This window comes from Scomber japonicus, chromosome 18 (genome assembly GCF_027409825.1).
Source record: "Scomber japonicus isolate fScoJap1 chromosome 18, fScoJap1.pri, whole genome shotgun sequence".
Lineage (NCBI taxonomy): Eukaryota > Metazoa > Chordata > Actinopteri > Scombriformes > Scombridae > Scomber > Scomber japonicus.
In genome coordinates, this window is record NC_070595.1 from 11,578,498 (window position 1) to 11,604,362 (window position 25,865).

Here is a 25,865-nt window from a genome sequence, read left to right on the forward strand (position 1 = left end):
AAACTTTTCCTATTATCCTGCTCAGAAAGTTTTGCATACATGAAGGTAATGTTGTTGAAATAAAGGTACAGACTTTATCCTACAGTAGTTCAAATTCTTCAGGGGATTGCTCATTTGAATTCTAAATGGGCCAGCTGTTTGTGTGATAGGATTGTCACAATGTCTGAATAAACACTATAAAAGATTAAATACAGCAAACAAGCTAAAACAAAGACATTCAACCAGAGCGGAGAACACAAGTGAGACATTTGCTTTTTTTTTGTTTTTGATTCATCAGAAATGAAATGCTCCAGAATGAAATTGGATCAAAATGTCTTATTAGTGTTAAAATGCAAAATAATATTTATTGTATGTTGTTTCTATTACTCTTGTAATTACTTATTGTTTGTAATGTAATGTTGAAAGAAAAGCTAATTCTATGTGCAAATGTTTGTTTACATAAAGACACTTTGAATATTTTTGAGCATGTCTGCATTGAACTATCTGCAGGTATCTTGCTGATGTACATTGATAAAAAAAAATGAGACCTCTGCTTCATAACACACTGATAATGTTTAAATGAGGGCAGGCAAAATGTGTTACTGATACTCTGCTGTGATTATCATATTCTTCTGGTTTTGTCTTTTTTCTTCATCTCCTTTACAGAAGTCACAGTAAATTGGATGTTTACCTTCAATAAACCAAAATTGCAACTGCACAGGAGTCTGAACCAACAGTTTAAGTAGCTGTTCAGGAGCTCTCTGTTGTATCACACCAGTCATCCTCTTTTTAGTCTCAACTTTTAAGCCAACATGAATGACTAGTCCTTAAATTGCTCACAAAAACTGAAATTTACATTTTTATGAAAACTGGGTTAAAGCCATTAGCTGGCAAAGATGATTTGCTTCGATCAAAAGCTGTAGAATAGCTACTAAATGGACTTTGTGGTGAGATGTGTTTAATGATGAATTTTCAACCACAACTGGTCTCAAGTCAATCTGAATGCTGCATTATATGGATATGGGTGGCAATGTAGGTCAGTCTGGGTTCACTTTGGTTCAGACTGATATATCTAAACAAATACTGAATGGATTGCCAAGAGACTCTGTATAGACATTTATTGCTGCCACAGGATGAAGCGTATAGACTTTTGTTATCCCCTTACATTTCCTCTATCGCCACCATGACGTTGACATTTGTGGTTTTTGGTGAAATGTCACAATTGGAATAGTCCTTTGTGTTTATCGCTAATAGCTAATGTTAGAATGCTAATAAGCTACACCAAGATTTTGAACATGATGCGCAGCCTATTTAGCATTAGCATGTTAGCATGTTGGTGTGGTATCATATGGTTATAGACTAATGACCCCCTCCAGACAAGTCAAAGGTTTAAATGCTTGTTAAATTTGTCTCCTATTTCACTTTAAAGTCCATTTTCAGTGTGTATGAACTACAGGCATCAAGTTCCCACATCACTTTTCTGTTAAGTTGCATACCGGATCATAACTGTTGTGATGTCACAAATCCCGCTCATAGGTACACGTCTTAAAACTCGGGAATGCAGAAGATCTTTTCACCCCCTTCAGCAAATGAATGTGAAAACAAACATCATTCTGCACAGTGAAGCTCAAACATCCAAAAGAAGTAAAAATAAGCAAAACAAAATTTTCAGTGGAGGGGGGGCTTTAAATTGAAATTGAATCAAAAAATGTGAAGTTGAGTAGCAGGTGGCTGGGCAGCATGTTGAGCACTCTACGAGAAACTGAATGAGATGTCACACTGTCAGCGCCGTGGTGACCTCTGACCTCACTGAGAAAAATGACCTTCACGAAGCTTCTGCGTCTGATGCTTACATAAGATCTCTGTCCTGATCGACCACTCGTATGGACAAGCAGCAGAGTAGTGTTTTTTGTTTTTATAGAAAATTTTATTCAACATACATTTTCCAGCAAAAAGGCAATATACAGGAATAGTTGTCGTACACTGCTGCTACACTGAGGATTTTAAACTGGAAAAGATCAAATTAAGGTGTGATTCTGCAGGTCATCTTTGTACTGCACTTTTTTAACAAGACAAAACCAATGCCGTTAGTTTTGAAAAGAAAAGAAAAAATTCCAAATGTAACAGAAAAAAATCGTCAATGGTACATCAGGAACGCAAAAAAAAAAAAAAAAAAAAGAGGAGAAAATAAACCCTACACACAAGAAATATGAACACCTGGCTCCTTTTGTACCCAACAACAAAGGCGCGTGTTTCTCTTAAATTTTACACGTTCATATTTTTAAATATACAATTCTTAAATGTTGTCTTTACAGAGCCAGCTATGCGCTATTAGGGGAGCATTCCATCTGTGCTTTAAAAGAAATAAAACAACCAAAAAGAAAAAGAAATTCATAGGGCTTAAAGTGTTTCTTACAATGCTGGTTTTGTCTCTACACAAATCCTCAAACCTGTGGGGCTCTAAATGTCTGCAGCTCCCTATCAAAGCACAGCGCAGTTACTGCTCCCAACCACCTGGAGGCGACAGTTTCAATCAAGAGAAGATGGGAGGGAGAAGACGAAGCTTTGAGAGTGTGTGTGTGTGTGTGTGTGTGTATGTGTTCAGAGGAATGACTGAGAAAGACATGAAAACCCCCAAATAACAAACAGGAAGAGAATCAAGGAGGGTGTAATGTCTTTGTGTGTGTGTGTGTGTGTTCCTTTAAAATCACTAAGCAACTCAAAAAAAAAAAAAAAATCATCACAGCCAAAATGTACATTTGCCAGTCCTGAGAAACCTCTGACGTTAAGTGCCAACGTGCAAGATGAAATACAGACAAATTTTCTTCCTTATTTCTCCCCATTTATTTTTAAACAGATGCTGTGGATTCTTATTTTTATTATACAAGATCGGCAGAAAGAGACAAAAAAAAAAAATCATTTATTTTACCTCCCAGCAAAACTAAGTGAGAAAGAATTGTGTGTAAACTTGGAAATACTTTTTTTTTTTCTTTTTTTTTGTTGCACTAAAGGATGGGAACAGAAAATATAAGAACCACATCAGGGCAACTAGTGAGCCTCAGGCATTTTAAAAAGAGGATGGACGCCAGTTAGCAGCCGCTTTTGAAAAAAACAAAAAAAATGTATCTGCAGAATGGCCATTGGGCCCTCTCCCCCTTTTTTTCTGTCAGTTAGTCCTCGCAAACATCCTTCCATCAAACTCTCCACACAGCAGCATGATGCCTCTTCAAACAACTCTTTATTTAAAAACAACCCAAGAAAAAAAAAAGGAAACGGAAGGAAAAAAAAAAAGCTGGTGAGTGACATGGGAGAGGGGGAAAAAAAAAAACTAAGTCTAGAAGTTCATATATATATATATATTTATGTATATATATATATTTTTTTATTTATTTATACTGTGTCCCACTTCCTCTCCCGTCTCCGCTTATTTCATTTTAAAATCCAATTTCATTTCTCACACTTCCAGACAGGCAACAAAAAAAAAGGGGAAAAAAAAACAAAAACAAAAAAACAGGCAGCCAACAGTTAAGAGAAGCCAGAAAAAAAAATGAAAAGAAAAAAATAAAACAAAAAAGTAGCCTCGAACGTAGAGGGAGACGATTTAAAAAAAAAGAAAAGATATAAACAGCAAAATAAACAGTCAGGAGGTGGTTGGTGCAGTTTATTTTGTGGTTGAAGAATAATCCGTCAGCTGCAGCAAGATCCGTATCGCTGAAGACATAGTGCCGGTGTAGAGCTGTAGAGGTGTCCAGGCGGGGTGTTAAAAGTGATGAACACACACACACACACACGAGCACGCACGCATACCCACACAGTCTTTCACACACAAACACACGCACGCGCACACACAGTTGGTTACAGTCTGTGGTTATGGGTGTGTTAAAGTAGGGTAGGTAGGGAGGAAGGCGGAGCAGGAGGAGGAGGAGGAGGATGAGGAGGAGGACGAGGAGGAAGGGCGGGCTGCTTTAGTTGTGGATCTTGATTGCTTTCTCCAGGTAGGTGTAGCGACCTCTCTTTGGAGCTTTGTTGAAATGATCCAACCCTAGCCAGGGGCGCGGGTGGGACATGTTACCTGCAGCAGGAAGGAGGAGGAGACAGAGAGGTCATTACATGTCGAGTCTCCTTGTTTGATCATTCAGAGACAGAAAAGGTGTTAATAACTGCTGCGGTAATGTTTCTATTTTTGTGTTTCTGAATTTGATGTAAAATCATCTTGCAGGTGTCATTTTATTTCAGAATGTTTAAGCTTAAGAAATGCTAATAAAGCATAAAGCGGTCCTCTATGTATAATTACAGACAAAAGGAAGCCTTGTGTTCCAGCTGGCAGTTCACTGCTGCATTACATCGCAAGACAAATATGGGGACCAGTGGCAACGATTTCCCAATTTAATCAAACCGAGTCACATTTTCCACAAGTGAAAGCAAACAGTCACTAAAGGCGTCTTCTGTCTTCTTTAGAAATACAAAAAGCCTGCTTTGTCCACCAAGAAAGGATTAAAAAGTCTGAAATATAATTATCTGCCAGGAAGATCTTGAGGTAAATTAAGGTGTTCAGATTAAGAAGTTATCTACTAGGGCTCCACCTAAATTATTTTCATTATTGATGAATCATGCTGTCTATAAAATCATTGGTATTGACTGCACTTCCCACCATTGGTACAGTAACATAAGCAGTGTTTATATAAATAGCACTCCCAGAAGCAGTATATACCTGGCTGTGGTTCAAAGTCCTTCAGGTTGACCTCGTACTCGTCTTCAGTGATGTACTGATGCCGGCCCATCATCACAATCGCAAACTTGAACTGAAAAACACACAAAACACATGTTACTTAACTTAAATATTCAACTGAAAATATTCATTTTCTAAATCGTACTTAATACAGGTAATTCCTTCTGGTTGTGTATGCAGAGAAAGGTGTTGTACCTTCTCAAATTCTTTCTCCTGGATGTCCAGCATGGTCTGGATCCTCCTCATCACCTCCCGAAATGACTCACCCTGTGGGGAGAGGCGGGGTGACAATCAAGGAAGGAAACGACCAGATAAATACAGAGAATCAAGTCATGTTAAGTGGGAAAGTCTCACATATTTGCGTACACACACACACACACACACACACACACACACACACACACACACACACACACACACACACACACACACACACACACACACACACACACACACACACACACACACACACACACACACACACACACACACACACACCTGTCTGATCTTAAGCAAGAAGGGGATCCCGAAGGTGCCGAAGACTTCCTTGTGGAAATGAGCGACAGGGATTAGCATTTCGCTGTCCTTGTCCAAGTCCACCTGATCCAAAGGAATCTCCTGTGAAAGGGAAGATGAATACATGAGTTACAACTTCAGGGGAGTGTGTGGACAGCTCTAACATTATCCTGCTACTTTAAAGATCAATTTAACCACATTTTAGACATCCCTCTTACATTCCAGATGCACCAGATTTGAAGCTTACAGCCAGAACCGATCAGTTTGTTTAGGTAATCTTAGTTCTGCAAACGATGCTGCCAAAGTGGCTTTTTGTGTAGACAAATTTAGCAAACTGTGTCAAAAAAAAACTAACTGTCAGGATATCAGGGTGGGGGTTTCTTTAAGTGGAAGAAAAATGGAAAAGGGAAGTAAAAATAAACTAAAAGAGAGAAGAGAAACCAAGAACAGACGCACAGGGAACACTGCACACTCTTACCTCTATTCTGAAGGTGCGACTGGCAGCCGGAGATAAACATTCTAGCAGCTCGTCCTCCTGGTGAACCCCGATGATTTTATAGCTTACTATCTCTAACAGCCTGAGGAGGAGACAGAAAGTGAGGATTAACACTCTACAGCTGATCTCAAAGACAAACGGATTTGCAGAGCCTAAAAATCATACATGTATAAAAAAAAACTAAGATAAAAATGTGTCTACAAAAATAATGATTAGAGGAAGATGTACGACAAATATTAAAGACAACAGGTTTAGAAAAAATGATGACTACTGTGAAATCAACACCCTAGTAAGTATATTTCACACTTGAAGGGTGAGTTACCTGAGCTTCTCAGAGCCTTTTTCAGAAAGCTCCACTGCCTTTTTACATTCTTCCAAAAGGTCCCGCACACAGCCGTGCTTGTCAGGGTAGAGGGTGATCTCCTGCAATGAGAACATATCCACAGTTCATGTCTCTGCTCATATCATTTAACACAACTGACTCGTGTGTAGTTACATGTGGAGAGTGTTTCTGAATTATTGTTGATTGCTGTGAGAGGAATTTTACTGAGTGATTTCAACTAGCGTGTAAATGACGTTACTAGTCCAGACTTAATTCAATGTGTGAAGAATGCCACTGTTTTTAGTGTGGCTTTATTTGATTTTTTATTATTTTAAATTGCTTGCTGTATGTTTTGTCCTCTGTATTGTATAAGGCTATGTTCACACCACAGTTAAAAGTGAACTGAAGTTAAAAGTTAAAAGTTCTGCACCGCAGACAAAAATAGACATCATTAAAGTATTTATTTTCTTTCTCCTCTTCCTCCTTTTTAACATCATCCGCTCACAAATCTGCCAACTACCAGGAACTTCACCAGCTGTTGCTGTTGCCATGTTCACTTCCGTAAACACTGTTCTGTGTGTGACGTCATTATTGAACAACAGAGCATGCGGGTTACTTCAGGAGTGAGAGCTGTTCACATAGCAGTCCGCAGACAGGCCACATTTAAAAGTGTAATATGCACAGCCAAACAAAAAATTGGATTTGAGCAATAAATCGGAATTGAGCATTAAGGCCTGCAGTGTGAACGTAGCCTAAGTGTCTTGGGATCATGCTGCATGGTGAGTCTGCACTTCAAATAAAACTGATAGATTGACTGTAGTGATATGTTCCTTCCTCTCAAGAGGGAGAGTGTGACTGTCACACATTAAGTGGGAATAAAAAGTGTGTGTGTGTGTGTGTGTGTTTATGTTACCTCCTCTCTGAACTGGCTGTTGAGCCATATGGATTTAAAACTCCTCCTGTTCTCGAAGTCTGTTATCTTCATCTTTAACTGTGAATGTATGAAGAGGAGAAAAAAGAATCACAGTTTTGCACAGTACACACCCTACTGAGCATTACATTTCTATAAACATGAGCAAAGTAATGTGGCAGGACCAGAGAGAAGTCTTTAATTCTGCTCTTCTTCCTTCTTGTTTAACCTGTGGCCTATGTAGCCTCAAGCAGAGAGGATGAGCAGGCTACACAAGCTTGGCAAGCCAAACTCTTTCTAACTCCACATCTAAAAATTGGCCTACTTCTCCTTTAAGTGTGAACTGTTACAATTCATTTGGACAGGATGCAGTGATTTATGAATGTGTTTTCATAATTCAGATCCCAGAGGTTCAAATTGAAAATGTGTGATGCTGTGTGTCTGCTGCATTTTTAATTTGCATGACTCTCTAGTTCATATTTACCTTTACAAACACCATACAAATAAGAGTCTCAAATCACCAGCAAGGCTGGAATATACCATCTGTGTCATTAAGTATATAATATAGCCATGAAGGATGATGGACTGTCGTGTTTACCTTAGCTGATAACCAAGGTAGCCTAAGCTTTGTTAGCTCCGCTTAGACTATCAGCTAAAAAGACTCAGTTACATCATAACGAGCAGCTGGCCTGGCAGAAGATACCCCCCCTGCTGGCATATCTACCGGTTCAGCATGTGCCATAAATATGGTTTCTCCATCCTAAACATGGCTTACTACAAAAAACTAAACAGAGCAGTTTTTGTGCTGAACTTTCAAGAATGCAGAAAGCATCTTTAATTCGAAAGAAAAAGGATAAACCATCTGTCTGTCCTCATTCTGCCAGAAAATGTAAAATCATTTTAGAAATTTAAAAAATACATGAAGCTATACTAATGAAGATTCAGAATAACAAAGATGAATACAGAACAGAATGAAAACACCCAAAACTAAGAAATGTTATGACAGACAAAGACTAGGAAATAAAGATGATGAGTAACAGGGGACACAGTGAAAAGCAACTAATTAATCAGTACAGGACTACAGGAACTGATTTATAACACGTTTTGGGGCACTAGAAGCTCTCTCTTGGCCTTTAACAATTTTGGTATATGTGTGAAAGAAAACTAGAAATATATTAAACACATTAGACCCCAGAAGGCCCAGAGTTGGCAAACCACTCATACCTGCTGGTAGTAGAGTTTCTTGGGCTGCCGAGGTTTGAAGAATTGCAGCAGGTCCCGCAGCGTTCCCTCATAGTTGTGTCTGAGAGGATTCCCTGGACCGTCCCTGTACCTGGCCACCACACCACCAGGCAGGGGGGGAGGACAACGAAGGGGAGGAAAGAAGCACGGCAGCAGAAGAGAAGAGAAACAGAAGGTGGGGGGTGAGGGGGTGGGAACGAAGGAGGATAGGAGAGAGACAGGTGGACAAGGAGAGAAAAGAGGGATACGGAGGTGAACAGGAGGAGAAGACAAGAAAATTCAGAGAGGCGCAGAGACAGAGAGGAGGAGGAGGAGGAGGAAGAAAAGGAGGAGGAGAAGAGGAGAGGGAGAAGGAGGCAGAGTGGGAGGAGTAAGAGGAAAAACAACAAAGAAAGGTGGGGGGGGACAGGTTACGCAACATTTCAACTGACAACCGCAAGTAATCAAATCAAAAAGGCGAACATGACAAGCCGTGAGAAAGAGAGTGCACTGTTCACATGACGCATTTCTTTCTGTATGTCGAGCCTCGTGCCATTTTTACACCAGGAAGGAATCATGCTCAAGTAACACTGAACACTGCAAGTTCACATCTCATGCTTTTTAAATAGGAACAAATAACACACAGCAAGAAGAAAACAAGCAGTAAAAGCTCTTCCTTCAGCCTCATCTCATTTACCAGTTATACATCCGTACGTCTTATACTTTAATGCTTCTGGCCCGACATACAGTGAGAAAGACAGGTATAGATTTGTGTGTCATTACTATGGCGACATTCACACATGTTTTGACTCTCGTGTGAAATAATTACTGGGGGCATGTTGTTTGTGTGTGAGTGTGAGAGTGTTAATGAGACAAGCCTCCTACCCCTGTGACTTGAAGAACTGCAGCAACATGGGATCTGTGTTCAACCTCTGCGCTACCGTCTTGGCCACCTGACAAACACGCAGCACAAACATTAGAAACGGGGGTCACTGTGGATTTCAATTTGGGTCAGTTTTAAAAAGGAAATGTGTCAAATTTCATATATAAAATAGCAAGTAATAAGCTCAATAAATTCCAGTATTCAAAGATTCACTTTAAGTATCTGTGAGGATTATACCTGAAAATAGTTCATGCGGTTAGAGAGTGTGACCACGAAGCCAGGGTCGTTGTGGATGGTCTTGTCACAGAAAATGACATCCACTCGGTGGTAGAGGTCCCGGAAATAGTCCTTGGCGGTAGGCAGCTCACTGCTGTCGTTCTCTGGGTCGTCCCTGCAGGATTAGAAGAGAGAAAAAAAAAAGGATAAATTTAGGGACAGAATGTGCAGTGTTGGCAGGAGGACGTGGGAAGAAAAAAAAAGAAAAACAATAGGAGGGAAGAAACAGATGTGGCCAAAGGCAGATGGAGGAATAGGTAGCAGGAGGAGGAGGAGGAGGGGGGGGGGGTGCAGTGAAAAGGAGCAAGACAGGAGGTAAAGGAGGCAGGTTGGGTGAGGGAAATTAAGAGGATATGAAGCAATAGAGAGAGATGAGAGAGTGTGATAAAGAATTGAAATAATGTAGGAAATTTAAAAAGTGACAGATCCCCAACCCTGCAGAGGACATTTCTGAGTAAGATTTTCCTACAAATGTCACACACTTCTCTTTACCCCCCTCTCTTATCTCCATTTTGGGTTGTTTCTTCATATTTCATCAGAAATAACAAAATTTAAGTTCATCTCAAAAGGTACAGCAACATTTAGGGTAACAGTGGTGGGCAGTATAACTTAGCTAACATGCATTACTAAACACCCGTCATCTGAAGTTTAATTTAAAATTGTCTTACTTTTGGAAGACAATGATGTCCCCGTCCATGAGCTCGTCCAGGGCCTTGTCCAGAGAGACATCGTAGTCCTGTATCCGCTCTGTTAGATTGGGCTTTACTTCCTGCAACACACACACACATAAGATATAATGGAAAATGTAGTCACCTGCTGTAAAGCCAAAACGAAACTATTCTGTTTAAATATGTAAACAAGAGAAGTACAGAGGAGTGTGAGAGAGGAAAAAAAGGAGATGCTGCAAGTGACTGTGTGAAAATATGCACAAGAGGGATTGTGAGACGGGGGGCTCGTGTGCCGGAAACAAGAGTGCGAAGAGAGGAGCGTGAGGAGTGATAACAAGTGAGAAAGAGACAAACGGAATGTGTCAGCAAGTGAGTGCTACATAAATAGATCACCTCATAGAGGATAAGGCTAGTTTCCTGCTGAAACCCTGCTCTCTCACACATGACTGGCAGCAGGTCTCCTGGTTACACAGAAAAGAAGGACAGAAATATGATTTAATCGTTAAACATCATTGTTGTTGGGGGGTTTTCTTTATGGCAAACAGCAAACTCAATCAAATTGATGCTATTAAAACTAACACGTGATCTAGTGTGTTAAGATTAAAACAAGCCTGGGTGTTACTTACTTATTTTGCAGGATATAGGTGTGTAGATATGTCCACAATAATTTAAGCTTCTGGTTTTGGGGTCATACATCTTCAAGAACAACATGACATCATCTAAAAATGGAGACAACATTTTTTAAAAAATCAATAAAGATAGAGAAGCTCTCACAAAGTAGTGAGAGGTTACTGAAGAATGATCAGAAAAACAACTTAGTCCTCACAAAGACGTTGTTGTTATAGAGGTGGAGGAATACCTTAAATGACTACAACTAGCGTTAAATTTAAACACAGAGAACTACTCCCACTACATTAGTCACAGTTCCCCACAGTGTTGTCAGTAACAGCCCAGTGATCAGAGCACTTGTAGTATTTAGAGTTGTGGTTTGTCCGTGCTAGGGCTGTCAAAACTGGACACAATTATGTTCAATTAAAAACACACAAGTTTGAATTTTTGCCCATGAGTGGTTATATTGGTACATTTATTTCAAAATAAACGTGTCTTTCAAAAGAGCTACATACCTACACATTACAAAATAGGCTAAACAAATCAAATAAACCAATTCATTCATATGTTATTTTATAGATTTTAGGTCAAGTAAAATTCATACTGGTTATCAAAATAGTAAGTATTTCTAAAGGGGGCCTTTTAGATTCCTTGGAGTGAAAATTGCTCTCTGTGGCCGAGATGAGTAGTGAACTCTCCGCCATCATTACCACACACAGTTGTTGTTGAATTATTCGCTTGTTTCAGCTTGACCTACATTTCATTTTCAATCAATTAAAGTGACTTTGTGTGACTCCTGTCTTTCATTCAGTGCAGTGGCCCACACTGTAACTCATGAGGCAGACAGCCACTGTAGCCCCTCCCCCCCATAATAGAATATTAATTTGTTGTTGTTGTTGTTGTTTACAATTTGATTATATAATCAAATTGAGAATATCTGTTGACAGCCCTATTCTGTGCCAACACAAACAAGAACCTGGATACGGTAGAGGTCATGTTGCATGCAATAAGCTTAAACTAACCTCAGACTCTTTTGAAGAATGACTCACTGAGCTCTCTGAATCAAATGCCATTTACAAAGTAAACGTTAAAATGGAGACACTCACGGTCTTTGTCAAACTTGGGTAACGTGGCCCCGCTGGCTGCCATCTCTGGATCCACCGTCTCCAGAAATATTGTCCAGGGGTTCTCATTGTCACTCAAGTCAATCATCTGAAACAAATATGCACAAACAGTTTTAAAAAACCATCATATTCTCTAATGTCAATAACACTATAATATAATGCCACTGAAATGCTGACATGCTGCTTTTTCCTTCCAACTAAAGCAGTGCATAAAATGTATTATAAGGTGCATGTGCCTGTGATACAGTGAGGCAGGGTTAACGTCAGCTTGAGAGAGCAGATGACAATAGTCCAAAATGTCAGACGAACTGAAACACTAAAAAGTACCTGCAGGTTACACCCACAAACAAGCACAACCACTTACCGACTTGTTGCAGTCAGCCTCGTAGTCCAACATAGCAGGTCGCTTGGTTCCATTGCTACGGGCCTGCATGGGCCACAGCCTCATCTGGTCCTGTGGGAAACCCTGCAAGCACATCAATAAATGTTTGATTCTGACTCTTAGTTTAAACTTGCCAAAACTGGCAACACATCAAGTTCAATGAGCAGTCTGTATGTACACAGTACACACCTTAGAAAGTAAGATTAGATGAGATAGCATTTGATCAAATCTAAACTCCAAATATATTCTGCTCATCAAATCATCTAAAAACCTTCTTAAATCTATTCTTCAGCAATTTTGCACCTGGATGAGCTTGCATTAAAAATGAGCACTGAAGTTGATGGACATGTGCTCAAACCTAGTCTTAAGGCTTCTATAGTAACAAAGTGTCTGCACAGGAACTACACACATCCTCCATTGTTTATTTAGTCACACTCACTCACACACACACACACACACAAGCCTCTCACCATGGTCTGGGAGAGATTCTGGACAAACTCTTGCAGCGTGGAGCTCTTCAGGACCTTGAAGACTGTGTACTTCACTTTCTCCTCGTCGTACATGTCGTTGCCCTGATGACCACAGAACTGGTCCTCTGTCACCATCTACCAAAGGAGGAAAATTAGAGGAAAATGCTTGTGGAAAAAAGTTCAATCAATAACTATTCATGTGCTGATAGTTTTATTCTGACTTGCGGTTTTTATCATTGAGATTATGGAGATTTAAGGTTTGCTAAGTGCCAGTTTCCGACACCACCTCATCTAACTAGATCACTGTGGTTGCATTTGTTTTCCACACATTCAGAAATTCTAAATCAAAGAGAAATCAAGCCCACGTTTTAGTCACACACACACACAAAAGGAGTTTTCGCATATTCTCCTTTCATTTGTTTAATTCTCTCCAGAGTAAAGTAGTGAGAGACATTAGCCCTTTGTCCTCACTTAAAGCTAAATAATAAAGTCAGTGGAGCTAACATCGTTGAACAGGATAAACCTCTTATCTTGTAACAAGCCGTTTCCTCATTATCACTTACTGCTTTACTTGTAATCTTGACCACACAGCTGCAGCTCAGCTAGCATGACTTCATCAAGTCCCATCTCAGTTCTATATCTTAGCTGTCCTGCGCCATTGCAGGCTCGATATAATGAGCAGCATCCTTCACATTGCAGTATGTAAGAGCCCAGTCTGCTGCTTCAGCATGCTGACACTGAATCAGCAGGACTTAACTCTCCTACATAAATCAAAGCAATGCAGCAAAAAACGATGGAAAGCTTCTAGTTTCCTTCTGTAGCTTTCATTCTGTAAATCCTAAATAAAGCCAAAATGACAGACAGTTTCCTTCCTAGCCTTCACAAAGCAGCTCTGCACCAGTACAGCTCTAAAATTAAAAAGCAGCCACCGAGGTACTCCCAAGTCTGTAAATAGCAACAAGATCACATGAACAGCGGCCCTGGATCCTTACCTGGACCTGCATGTAGAGGTGGGCCTCCTGGCGCTCCTTCCTCTTCTGTGCCTCCACCCGCTTCTCCTCCTGCAGACGCTCCACCAGCTGCTGAGGGATATCCACGTCAGTCATCGGCTGGAGCACCTCGCCTGGAAAATGGAGGGTGGGGGTTGTCCAAATGAGAATCACGAGGCAGAAAGGATGCAGGACTGTAATGTATCTGTGTTTACGATAATAACTATGACAGTAAACTTCTGTACTTAACGACACATTGGCTGCATTGAGTGTGGGGAACCATTTACCTGTTTATGTACAGTTTCAGATGCAAACCTTTCCTTTTTTAATGTTTGGCAGAAAGACAAAAAAGAAAGGGGGGTGTTACTTACTGAGCTTGGACTCACGGATGTAGACCAACATGTATGCGTTGGTGCAGTGGCGCACTGAAAGATCATCGTCATGCCCACCATAGTTGTGCTCTATGGCCTCCTCCTTGGTGCACCGTGACACCACGTCATCATCGAACTTACACCACTGGAGAGAGTGAGAGATAGAGAAGGTGGTGGAGGAGATGAGGAAGAGGAGGATAACAATAGAAGGGGAGCATGAAAGGAGAAGGAAGGAGAGAAGAAAACCAAAAAGAACTTACGACAACCATTTATGTCAAGTTATCCTGAGAAATGCTTTAATTCAACTCCAATATCAACTAATTAATTGACTGAATAACAAAAACACACTGCATGCATCCATTACAGGGGGTGCTCAACCTGTTGACATCACCTATCAGTAATGAGGGGTTTAGTAGGTGAGGGAGTGTGAGACATACAGCTACTCCAGAATTGCAAAAAAAATTGTAATGCAGGGACTGAACTGTGCAGTTTAAACTGTCACGTGCAAATTTAGCAACTAAAGCTGGAATCGCTTCAGCTCTAGTTGGATATTATTGCTTAACACTCATTACTTTCTGCATATTCATCATTTTAGTGGTTAGCTTTAAGCTCTTCATAATAGTTTTCATTTGAGTTTCATTCTTTATGTACATATTTCATGTGGTAAAATATCCTGACCGAAATATCCTTCAAGAATTAAGACGGATTAATTTGTCTTCGTCGTGTCTTTTTAGTATCCAAGTTAGCTCATTACTAGACCAATGAAGAAGTGTATTTAAAATGATCTCATATGTACAGAGGTTGAGCACCCATGGTATGGTTCATGACAAGTTAAGACAGAAATTTGTGCCAGGGTTTCTAAAGACTAAACATGTCCCTTCCAAAGACATATGTGAACAGAATTTTTGATGAAAAGGTGTGTAAAAAAAAGTTGTTCTCACTATTGGTTCCTTGACACTCACTTTGCCGTCTCCTTTGGGGTTAAGATAGACGACGTAGTGACCGCCATGGTTGTCCCCGCTGTGAACCAGCACTGCATGCAGGATGTAGTTGGCTGGGTCCTTGGAGTCCGGCTTCTGGAGGAACTCATCCAGAGGTAACTGATCTGGAAACTCAAACCTATTGAGGACAAGAGGAAGGAGAGGCACAAAGGGATAGACAGGGGGATGATGAGGATGTGGAGAGAAGATGAAGAAAGGGAAGATAGAAAATGAAAGATTGGAGAGGAAAGCGGAAGATATGAAAGATGGATGGGTCAGGGAAAAAAGGGTCAAATATTAAGAGAAGGCGCAATATAGATATACAAAGAAAGCGAACAAGATCACCCCATATCTACACATCCTAGATTTGTGTGTGTATGTATACAAAGCCCTCAGGGGGCTGGGTGCCGGTGGCAGCGTCGCAAGGATGACTCACAGCTTGTGAGAGACGCTACAGAGGAAAATTAGCTATTCTGGATGGCGGGTGTGTGTGTTGCTCCGAGTGTCACATTATCCTGGTGGATTGTTAAAACACCATTAGCTCCCACTAAGCTTTAAACGGAGCAATACTGCCTACAGGAAACACTCTAAATGACGCACTTTCTCACTGTCTAGGTGCAGAGGAGGTCAGGCCATGCAGGCTCAAGTGCTGTTTCTAGAAATAGACATGCTCCTTCAATCTATGTTAATATGGACTAGCCCTTCTTTGAAATAATGTCTGAACACCAGCCACTGACGCATTGTGTCTATAATTCTGTAGGGAGAGATCTACTTTTTTTAATCCTGGGCAGTGTATTTATACATTTGAAAAAGTAATATACATGTAAGCACAATAAAAAAAGAAGGATCATTTGGGTTGAGGCGCGGTGTGTTTGTTCTACCTGTCATTAATCTTGATGTTTTGGTCGGTCTGTGGGTCATACATGAACCTCATCAGCTGCAGGTGAAGGATCGGAGGGAAGGTGAGGAACTTCACTCCCTTTTCTGCTTCCTGTGGCACAAAACATACACAGCCATCTGGTCAGGACAGCTCCATGACATTCATACGGTCACCATGAATGCTTCCAGCGTTAAGTCATTTATTTCAACCCAAACACATTCCTCGAATCTTATAACCCACTCTGTTTGCTGTGTCTCATTGTCCTCCGTGCTAATACTAAGGACTGAGTAGTTTTTCACATTTGGAATTGAAGCACTTCATAAATTCAGAATAAAAAAAGAAGTCCAGCTTTTCCGCTTGATAAATTAGCGATTCATTCTCAATTATTTTGATCCAGTCATTGTGAAGCCTCACCTGCAGGCCGTGCTCTCCTGCGTCGTATTTGTTGTCCCCATCTAACTGTTCGGTTGCGACGTAATCTTTGAATGACTCAAAGACTGAAAAATAAACAGAGCATGTATGAGACAGAGATAATAAAGACCTGCAAATGACAAAAAGAGTAGCATTATGACAGGGCTGGCAGTGTGGGCAAAAAAATAATGTAGGATTACACATGGTTGTACTAGCATGGATTATAGTTGTGTTCATGATGGTACTCACTGTTCTTCTTTCCTTTTATGCTAAGCTGGATGTCATAGTAGTCCTCTATCCGCTCCGATCGGTAGTCCACATGCTTACACTGAATATATGACTGGAAATTGAGAACAGACACAGACCCACAGAAGTCAGACTATATGATTCAATTGTTGAGTCAAAAAGATTATTTCTAAGAGGGTCACGTCTTTATTTTACCTCCTGCTATTCTTAAACTGAGGCTTTTTCCAGGCTACATCCTGAGCTGAGTTGCTTAAGTCCAACCACTTCACATCATTACTGTGCAATACAGAAGTCTGAAAATCTCTACCTTCTACAAATAAGCTGCACACATCTCCCTCCTCTACAAGAAAGACAAAGAATGAGAGAGGGATGTGAGAGAGCGAGAGAGCGAGAGGGAGAGAACATACCACCATCTTTCCTCTGAAGAGCTTAGGGATGGTTCCTTCAACACAAGTGCCTTTCATTTTGTTCTCCACATTGTCCAGGAGCTGAAACACACACATGCGCACAGTCAGTCAATTATTTAGCACACATGCACGTACATATATTAATATTCTTTAAGACAGTACGAGAGAACTCACCACTCTGCACAGCTCCTGTACATCATGTTGCATGAAGCTATCTAGTGTTTCCCACCTTTATGAAGCAAAAGAAAAAGAAAAAAACAATGGCTACAGGTTACATGTATTGAGGTAACATCCTACAAAGAACTAAGTTTGACAAGCACACTACAAAAAAATGATCTTTGATTGTAATAATACCAACTACAATTTAAGCTATTCAAAGGCTGTTCATTGAATAAAATAAAAAGGCAGACAAATCAAGCTCTATGAGAAAATCTTCGACTGAAGACAATTGTATTGAAGTACCTCACTTTTTCTCCATATTCAATTTTTTTTTATTTATTACAATGCCAACAAGACAATACAGACCAAAAATGTTACAATTACACCACTAGAGCCAAAATGAATAAATATTGGTTTTCTTTGTCATTTAAGCCTCCATCTTTGTCATCTGAGGACTGAGGACAGAGTTGTCTGTTACAAGAAAAAAAGAAAGTTGAAATACACTACCCGAAGGACTTGGTGAGTTTCTTGGTGCCGACGGGTTTGTCGCTGTGTTGCAGCTCATAGAAAACCCTCTGCAGTGCCAGGGGAACGCTCTTGGAAGAGTCATCTCCCTCTGTGGGCATCATGTACACCGCCTAGGAAGAGAGGAGTCCAGACGATTCACACCAGGAGTTTTGTCCAATAGGTGTACTTGGTATGACTCTTACATTGGAGTTACTTATTTATACCATTTTGTGCCAACCTACACCATTTCTAATTTTGACTAATGACAAAATACACATTTTTTAGAACTCTAAGCTAAGACATACAGACACACAGAGGTGAAATCGTACCCGTCGTAGCTGGTTGGTGAAGAAGAGTGTCTGTAGCAGGCTGTTCATGTAGCAAGTAGCTCCCTGGTTCTTTAGTCCGACATAGCCTGTATGTTTCTTAGAGTCCCAGCTGGTTACAGAGACAAGTGTTTGTTAGTGTTATAATTCTAATCAGAGAAAATATAACCTGGGATCACTGTAGAAATGTAGAAAATAGAAAGGCTACGTACGCCACTCCATGTGGGGCATCGGCCTGGACGTAGACTTCAAATGTGACTTTGTCATCATCGACGAAGCCCCTCTCTGGATCAGTAACATCCTGAAACACAACACATAAAAGCAGTTAATAAGGATGGGCAGAAAGAAAGAAACAAAACAGCATTTATTAGTATTTTCTATTTGTCTTCCTTTATTCATCACAAAAGACAAACACAGAGAGGACCAAACAGACAATGAGCAAATAGGATTACACTGCACAAAAATAAAACAGGCCTGCTAGCACAGCTTCTTTTATCCACCCAATCAACAAACAAATGAAAATTCGGTTTCTGACAGCATTTTACTCTACCAGCTCTAAAATAGGCAGCCAGTGTTTCTATGGGTTTGTCACATCTCTGGCTACTACAATTCATTTGCCTTGTTCGTTTCAAATCTCTTCAGCATTGATCAATTTCTTTTTCTGTACTCACACTCCAGGACATGAAGTTGGAAAAGCCCCAATCATTCTCTTTGTGAAAGAACAGGTGACTGATCCTGCGGCTGAAAGACTTCTCGTCGTCTTTGTAGTTGATGATCTTCAGCATGGCCTGTGCGTGGCACGACCATGACCTGAAACACAGAGAAAAAGATAAATTACTTTTAAGGATTTCTTCATATCAGGAGTTTTTTTTAATTTGTCCATTTCCTCATGAACAACCTCATGAATTGACATATTTCTGACCTGCTGTAAATAGCTTTGCCACTTCGACAGAATTAGTCTGGTGGTTTACTTTTTAGTTGAACATTTTAAAAAATTGTGTCATTTCCCTGCAAGTGTGTGTGTACAGGCTAGGAAATAAATGTTCCAATTGCAATAAAAGATTTCTGAATAAAAGATTTCTGGTGTATGTGTTCAATGATGTGTATTTTGAGACAGATCTGGATTCTATTACTGCAATGATAGATATAGATGTATTGTGCAGCCATGGTGGAGGAATGAGCTGTCAGTGCTCCGTTGAGATTCATGCACAGTTATAAACTTGTGTTTCACACGTGTAGCTTGTGGGTTTTTTTAAAACAAGAAGTGCCAACTATTTGCTACCCACAAAAAAAAAAAAAAGACGAGGCCTCAACTTAATTTCATGTCAATGTCTTGGTGGTGATTTTAAATAATACCTTTTAGTTAAAAGGCTGCTGACATGTAAAAAAAGATCAACTGTATGTTTGAGAATACTTTAACCTGACTGAACAATTAGGCAGCCATGATCACAAACAAAATTGAGAATTTGTAACCTTCTTTCCAGAAAGTAATGGCTGAAATCACAGCAGCAACAAAGAAAGAATATAGAACTCTGAATTTGGAAGGTCTAACAGCTGTCAGTTTCCTAGCCAAAACAACATCATCAAGACCAAAGACTACTTCTTTTGGACAAGGTTATTGACAAGGATGCAATTTTCACTGAATATTCCTCAGGGTATTATTTAATCATAAAAAAGAAAGGTGGTGCAGCAGTGAACCCCCCAAAAACGGCCTACCCTGCCTGTCAAGTCATCAGTGAGGGAAGGCAACAAGAAGATCATGGCCATTTTGAACAAGCTGCAGGGTGCCGTGAGTAAGATTAATGTTGCACTGATGCGTCACTAGTCAAAGCTTTATGACAGAGTGGCAAAGACAAACACTGGGGAAAAAACACGTCTCGTCTGGCTGTGCTGTGGGAGACTAACAAATTGGAACAAGGCATGATAGTCTAATGGGAGCAGAACTGAGCTTTCTGAGCATCATAGTATAAAGCTACATTTAACATAATCAAAGCACTGCACATAAGCACACCATTCCCACCATGAATCAAAGAGTTGGTAGCATCATGCTGTGAGGATGCTTTTTTGCAACAGGCCCTGATATTCAGCTAGAAAATCAATACAGTAAAAATGGAAAAGGAATCCTTATGCAACTCCTTCATATCTTTACTTAATGTACATAAATTTAAACATTTTTGAATTGATATAAAGTCTTTCTGTCGACCACTGTATCAACTGTGACTCAAAGTAATCAAACACAGAACCGTGCAGTACTTGATGCAGGAACTATTATATCAATGTTTTACTGCAGTATAAATCCTAAACGAATCATTTTAGCGGTGTGTCTGAGCATCTACACAGTTTCCCCCAGAATCCCAACCAAGACACTTACGTGGAGTCGGACTCTGCGTTACACTGCAGGAAGAAACCCACGCTCTTCTGGTGTGGCCTGTCGGGGTAGAAGCGGGGCATCACCATTATCTTCCATGGAAGGTTACGGACAAAGCAGGATGGGCTGAGCACCGACTCGCTGAGGCGGCTGAAACGCTCCACCACAAACCGGAAGGTTGCCTCTGACCGCCAACTGGTGTCTGTGGAAAGATGACGGGAGGAGGGGTAGGCATATAGTTAATCAAGTGAGTCATTCACAAAATGATGTTACGCCTGGATCATTACTTGGAACATCTTCTTCCACATCATCGAAACAAGCAAAAGAGTAAAATGTTTGTAACTTTGTTTGTTTGTGTAAATGCACTTGCTCCTCACCATCCTCCATGTCCTCCTCTGTGTTGTTGTGTCCATCTGCCATGGCCACGTTACCATTGATCACTGGATTGGCTGGGATTCTTGGAGGGTCGTCTGTGTCCCCAGCTGCACATAGAGAGAGGGACAATGTGATAAGACTGTACAGACAGTTAATGCTATGATGGATAGGAACCTGTTTTCAAACTTGTTGCTTGTACTATAAGAGCAAGAGGTATAGCTTTGTAGATATGTGAAATATGGCATCAAGAGCTGAAAAAAAGTTTCTGTCTGACTAGGAATTCATTTTAATCCATATTTATCTGTCACGATCCAGGAATAGAAAAAATATTTAAGCTAAGACCGATAATCTGCTAGATTTCTGAAAAACATTTTAGTAAAAGAAAATATGAGTATACAAACCAGTACAGCTCTATCACATGTTTAGAATAATTTAGATAATGTAGTTTCATGTTCTGGTTGTCAAAATTAGGAAAACTTCAACTGGTTATAACCGAAGCTCTTAAAATCTTATTTTGCCTAATTTCTGTGAATATACACAAACCTTTTAAGTAGCAGGAATTATTTAAAGGCAAAACACAGCATCAATTAGGACAGAACCTTGTTTGGTTGGAAAAAACAAAACTCAGTTATTGTGCAACTACTCTCTCCATCTCCATGCAGTGATCTTTCCCTTCCCCTTTCATACATTTTACAGGGAAAACCCTGCTGAGACAGCATGACAGGTCTTCTTTCCCAGTCTAACAGAGCGAGGGCAACAGAAAGAGTGTGTGTGCGTGTCTGTGTGTGTAACAAAGACCATGCAACATTACAGTAGCCTGGGTAATTATGGACACAATGCAGGATTAAGCTGCAAGTCATCGCTCCAACAAAAACACACGCGCACAAAAGAACGACAATTATCCCTGGCAAATCATGAGATGGCTCGATGCACAGTCTCATCTACCAAAGCACAATGATGACACAATCAGAGGAGCTATGTGCAGACTTCAAGGAGTGACTGAAATCTGCCTAAATCCAGTGATGATAACAGTAATGGCCTGGAGGCCACAACTTCAGAGAAACAACAGTATTAATATGATCACTCCGAGCATAATGTCTCTAAATGCATCGCTGTGTCAGTCTGTCTCTTACACATGTGTGTCTGTGTTCCTTGTCTTCCTCAGAGCTGACAGACGCAGTGGCCGTGGTGTCAGTTGTGTGTCTCCAGGTAACATTACTGACCGAGTCCTCCATGTCCAGGAGACTGACCTCGTTTCCCCAAGTGGATTACACTTTGCTAATGGGGGCTGTCAGTCAACTGTGTGACAACTTCTTGTCCCGCCTACTGAGTCAGTCTATCATGAAACCTCTGAGAAATATGGACTGACAGATCAGTCACTGAAATCTGTGTGAGCTGGATGTAGGATTTCATATCGGACAAAAATACCACAGACTTAATGTAGAACTTACACACTGGGCAGGTGTCTGGAAAGCGAAAAAGATCACACGCATCTCAACAGACCGATTTATTATTTTCTAACAGGTTTCCAAGAAAAACAAACTGATCTGAATGTCTGCTAATACAAAGTACAAAGCATATCTTTCCATTTAAGTTGTGTAGTATTCTAATCTTTTCTTGTGGACTGAAAACTGCAAGTAAAAGTTTTCAATCATCACTAACAATTTTCTCCTGTGAGACAACTTTATGCTGTGCAAACTGAAAAACAAATCCAGATGTGTGTTTAACCTGCAGTAACAAGGTTAAAACAGCACAGCTAATCCTGTTACAATGACTTGGCACTATGAGGCTGAAATGCTGGTGATGCATCAGTCCACACAAAGCTCAGTTTCTCTACTTTCTGATCATTTACCAGTGAAGAAAAAGTATGAAACACCTCTAAAACAATATACAACACGCATCAATTTCATGAATGAAATCCTGACTCAAAAATGTATTTACTAGCACACTAATCATAAACTGTCATTTCATGGTACAAGAGAAATTGAGTTTTGTAAAAGATTTCTTTAGACAAATAATAATAAATTGTTTATTTTCTGATCATCTCCATAATCTTCAACTTTTTGGAGAGCTATTACAAGCATAAACATTCGATTGACCGTATGACTAACATTCTGAAATCATGGTCTCATTGCTGTGGCAAAACAGATAAAATGCTGAGCTATGCAGATCAGATGATGGAGTAATGCCACTGCAACTGTATGTGTCCTCAAACCATGAACGTAATGTGCTCTGTGTTGCTATATCCACTCAGAAAAAGTGAAGAGTTTTACCATGTCAACTTGTTTACTGTCCTTGTAAGTCTGCACTGTAAGACTAGCCATGAAGGGTGAACCAGCAACTAAAGGGTTAGGAAGTCTTGAATGCACCTGCTACTTATGGGACAAGTAATAAAATGAATAACTGATAAATGCAAATTGAACCTGGGGTTGTTTCTATTTGCTTATTTCTAAGGCTCATTAAGATTAGCATTATTGTGTGCTACCAAATAACGAGTAACGGTGTGTGAGAGAGCGAGAACAGATAATAAAATCACTGGGACTAAATGACGCAGTGATGCTGAGGGCTCCCACACGCCTCTAATCGGCCCAAAGTTGATATTAGTACAGAAAAAACGTAATTAAAATGTGAGAGAGGTGAATGTTTTATGTGAAACGCTTGCTATACCCGAGCAGCGGTGGTCCTGACTTCAAACCGGAGTAACAAAAACACTGATCATTAAAAATGGCGAGCTCCATGCCGTTTGGTCTTCCATACAATGAAGCAGCAAATCCCCGCGCTGCCCCTATGCGGGCCTGGCTTACCGCAGAGGCAACTGCCGCTAGTTGCCAGCACTGCCGCACGTTTCAAATAACATTGTCAAATGTCAACATACAAACGGCTACACAGAAACATAACTTACTCCCAGCGTTTTAGATTGTCGTTATCTCTACATAAATGGCTAAACTTGTCATATCATTGTCAATTTTGCAAATCGGGATTGACGCATCTGCGTTAGCCACTTAGCTATCTAGCAAACACTAGCCACAGATTCATCTGCAGGCCGTTATTAGCTACCATTAGCTAGAAAGCCTAGTACCAGCTAACAAGCTAAGATTAATGGTAAAGAAAAATATCAACCAGAATAACTTATGTACATTATACCGTTAGACAGCAATTACAGGCAACGGGAAAATATTACGCGAGCCAAATGTTCAAGGCCTAGCATTCGCGCAACAGCCAAACTGAACGTTGCAAAATACAAGCCACCATTTTGGATCGCCACACACCCCCTCCGCCACTGTTAGCTATCAGCTAACTAGCATGCTAGTCAGCGAATAAACGCACCGAAACGGGCCTTGAGGCTAAATGCCTAGCTTAGAATTAGCTGCCCCGCTAGCAATGTGCATTACGTTTTTACCAACTTAACACAAATGATAATAAAACAGATATCCGACGCTATCTGCAATAAACGCATTTACTGCAGAGATTAAAGTCAAATTTAGGGACTTGGCGCTTTAGCGGGCCAACTGACAGAAAATGCCCTGCAATCTTGACCGATATTTGCAGGCCCCACATATCGTGTATAAGCTATCAAACACGATGCTAACACACTAACGTTAACTTGCGGTGTCAGACGGCTATTAACGGGCATCGTTTTAACGTTACCGGTACGAAAACAGAACCTACACTTAACTTTATGTGCGGAATAGCCAACTTTGACGATTAACGGAGATGTCGAAACTGTCAGGATTCACCCAGAGCCCACAGTGCAGGCAGAGCAGCACGATTAATTTACCTAGTGATGGTTCCATGTTAATTGCAAGATAACCACAGTGTTTACAAACATTTAGCTCGGTTATGAACGATCGGTGGGCCCGGAACTCTATGATTTAAACGGTGACAATTTGAAAAACTGCATCTGACAAGTTGTTACAGCAAACTAACGTGAACACATTTTAACAGTTCTTGTGGAAAACAGTGACTGATCCGAATGAATCATTTGTGTGACTACTCTTAACAATGAGTGGTGGATGAAGAGCGGCTCTTCTGGAGTAACGTTATGTGCAAGCATACAGAAAGAAATACATGCTAGCGAGCTTAAAACGCAAATGAGGTCAGCTCCACACAAGTATGCTGCAACGGACGCACAATCAGCAAAAATGCAGCCGGCTATCCGAGCTAGCTTCGGGCCTTGTGTTTACTGTAAAGTTCGGCTCAGCTTGCACCAAAACAACTTCATGCTTTTTCTCGTGCAACTGTTAAATTATAGCGAATAAGGTTGTAAAGTGCCCGCTCACTCTCCGCGTGATGCCGTGTCTTACCTTCCATCTCCATGTCCTCCGGTTCACTGAGCTGCTGCTCGCCGGCTTTCTGCTGCTGCGTGTGGTGATGGTGGTGGTTCATGTTGGCAGCTGTTGTTGTGGTGGTGGTGATGCGGTGCTCCCTGCTATCTCTGTTACCCTCGACCTTGTCCAGGGCCGGCTCGGCAGGGAACCGGGTTCTGGGCTGTTGGTGAGGTGTGGTAGGATGCGGAGGTGGGGTGGACAGGTCGAGCCTTGGCGGCCGGGCCTGCTCTGTCGCGACCTCGGCCTTGTCCGCTGTCAGCGCCGGGGAGTGAGGAGGGGAGGTCGGCGGGGGAGCGGGTAGAGAAACGCGGACGTATTTGCTCGCTATTCGCCCAATCTCGGCGCCTTTGGTGGGTAGCGAGTAGCTGGCTGACGGCAGGGGGGGGTGGGGGGGACAGGGGAAGGGGGGGTTGGGATGGATGGGCCGGGGCTCCGAGGAGGGAGGCCCGCTGAAACTAGCTAAATCAATCCGGCTTCACCCCGGGAAATGTGGGGCAGTGAGACAACTCACAGTACGACTTGCACCGGGAGGAACAAATACCCTGCTTAAAGCTAGCGTTAAGCTACCTGACACTAGGCAGCCAACTGCTAATATAGGTACAACAACAATGAAAACAAAGGCTCATTTGCTATAGTCACACATTCAACAACTTTGCCTGCGATATCCCCAGTCCGTGTGTTCCTCCGTTTGTCCCTCGTCTGGGGGAGAGCGGAGGAAAAAGCTATCCATTCAAACCAGTTTCCAATACGGAATAGCACTAATGTTAATTTGGAAGTTAGCGGAGACGAGAGTTGCAACAGCCCGACATAAACCGATTCCCCCAAACCACCCCTAACAATATAAACAACAAAACACGGCAGCTCGTTGCATTTCTAGCTAACCTCTTGTTTCTGATGAAAGAATGTGCCCGGTCATACAACGCTTAGCCTGGG

The 25,865-nt window shown here is 41.1% G+C and overlaps 1 protein-coding gene across 3 annotated transcripts; it reads right to left on the reverse strand.

Annotated features, from left to right (window-relative positions):
* Positions 1 to 1,890: 1,890 nt before the first annotated feature.
* usp7 (ubiquitin specific peptidase 7 (herpes virus-associated)) lies at positions 1,891 to 25,352 on the reverse strand. Of its 3 annotated transcripts, none has more exons than XM_053339026.1 (31): positions 24,909 to 25,352; positions 20,607 to 20,711; positions 20,233 to 20,431; positions 18,533 to 18,671; positions 18,074 to 18,162; positions 17,865 to 17,973; positions 17,536 to 17,666; positions 17,044 to 17,098; positions 16,870 to 16,950; positions 16,466 to 16,556; positions 16,220 to 16,302; positions 15,807 to 15,916; positions 14,887 to 15,064; positions 13,946 to 14,090; positions 13,578 to 13,708; positions 12,586 to 12,720; positions 12,098 to 12,199; positions 11,716 to 11,821; positions 10,627 to 10,719; positions 10,394 to 10,461; positions 10,001 to 10,101; positions 9,294 to 9,447; positions 9,059 to 9,126; positions 8,177 to 8,285; positions 6,956 to 7,033; positions 6,043 to 6,143; positions 5,703 to 5,802; positions 5,207 to 5,326; positions 4,904 to 4,975; positions 4,691 to 4,781; positions 1,891 to 4,051 (listed from the first exon to the last, which is right to left on the reverse strand). In XM_053339026.1, exons 1-31 carry the CDS (start codon positions 24,988 to 24,990, stop codon positions 3,945 to 3,947), a joined length of 3,333 nt encoding a protein of 1,110 aa, XP_053195001.1. In that variant the 5' UTR covers positions 24,991 to 25,352; the 3' UTR covers positions 1,891 to 3,944. The 3 variants fall into 3 exon arrangements, with proteins under 3 accessions (XP_053195001.1, XP_053194999.1, XP_053195000.1); XM_053339024.1 differs by having other exon boundaries at positions 8,177 to 8,279; positions 24,909 to 25,130; XM_053339025.1 differs by lacking the exon at positions 24,909 to 25,352 and adding an exon at positions 21,738 to 21,779.
* Between the last annotated feature and the right edge of the window lie 513 nt (positions 25,353 to 25,865).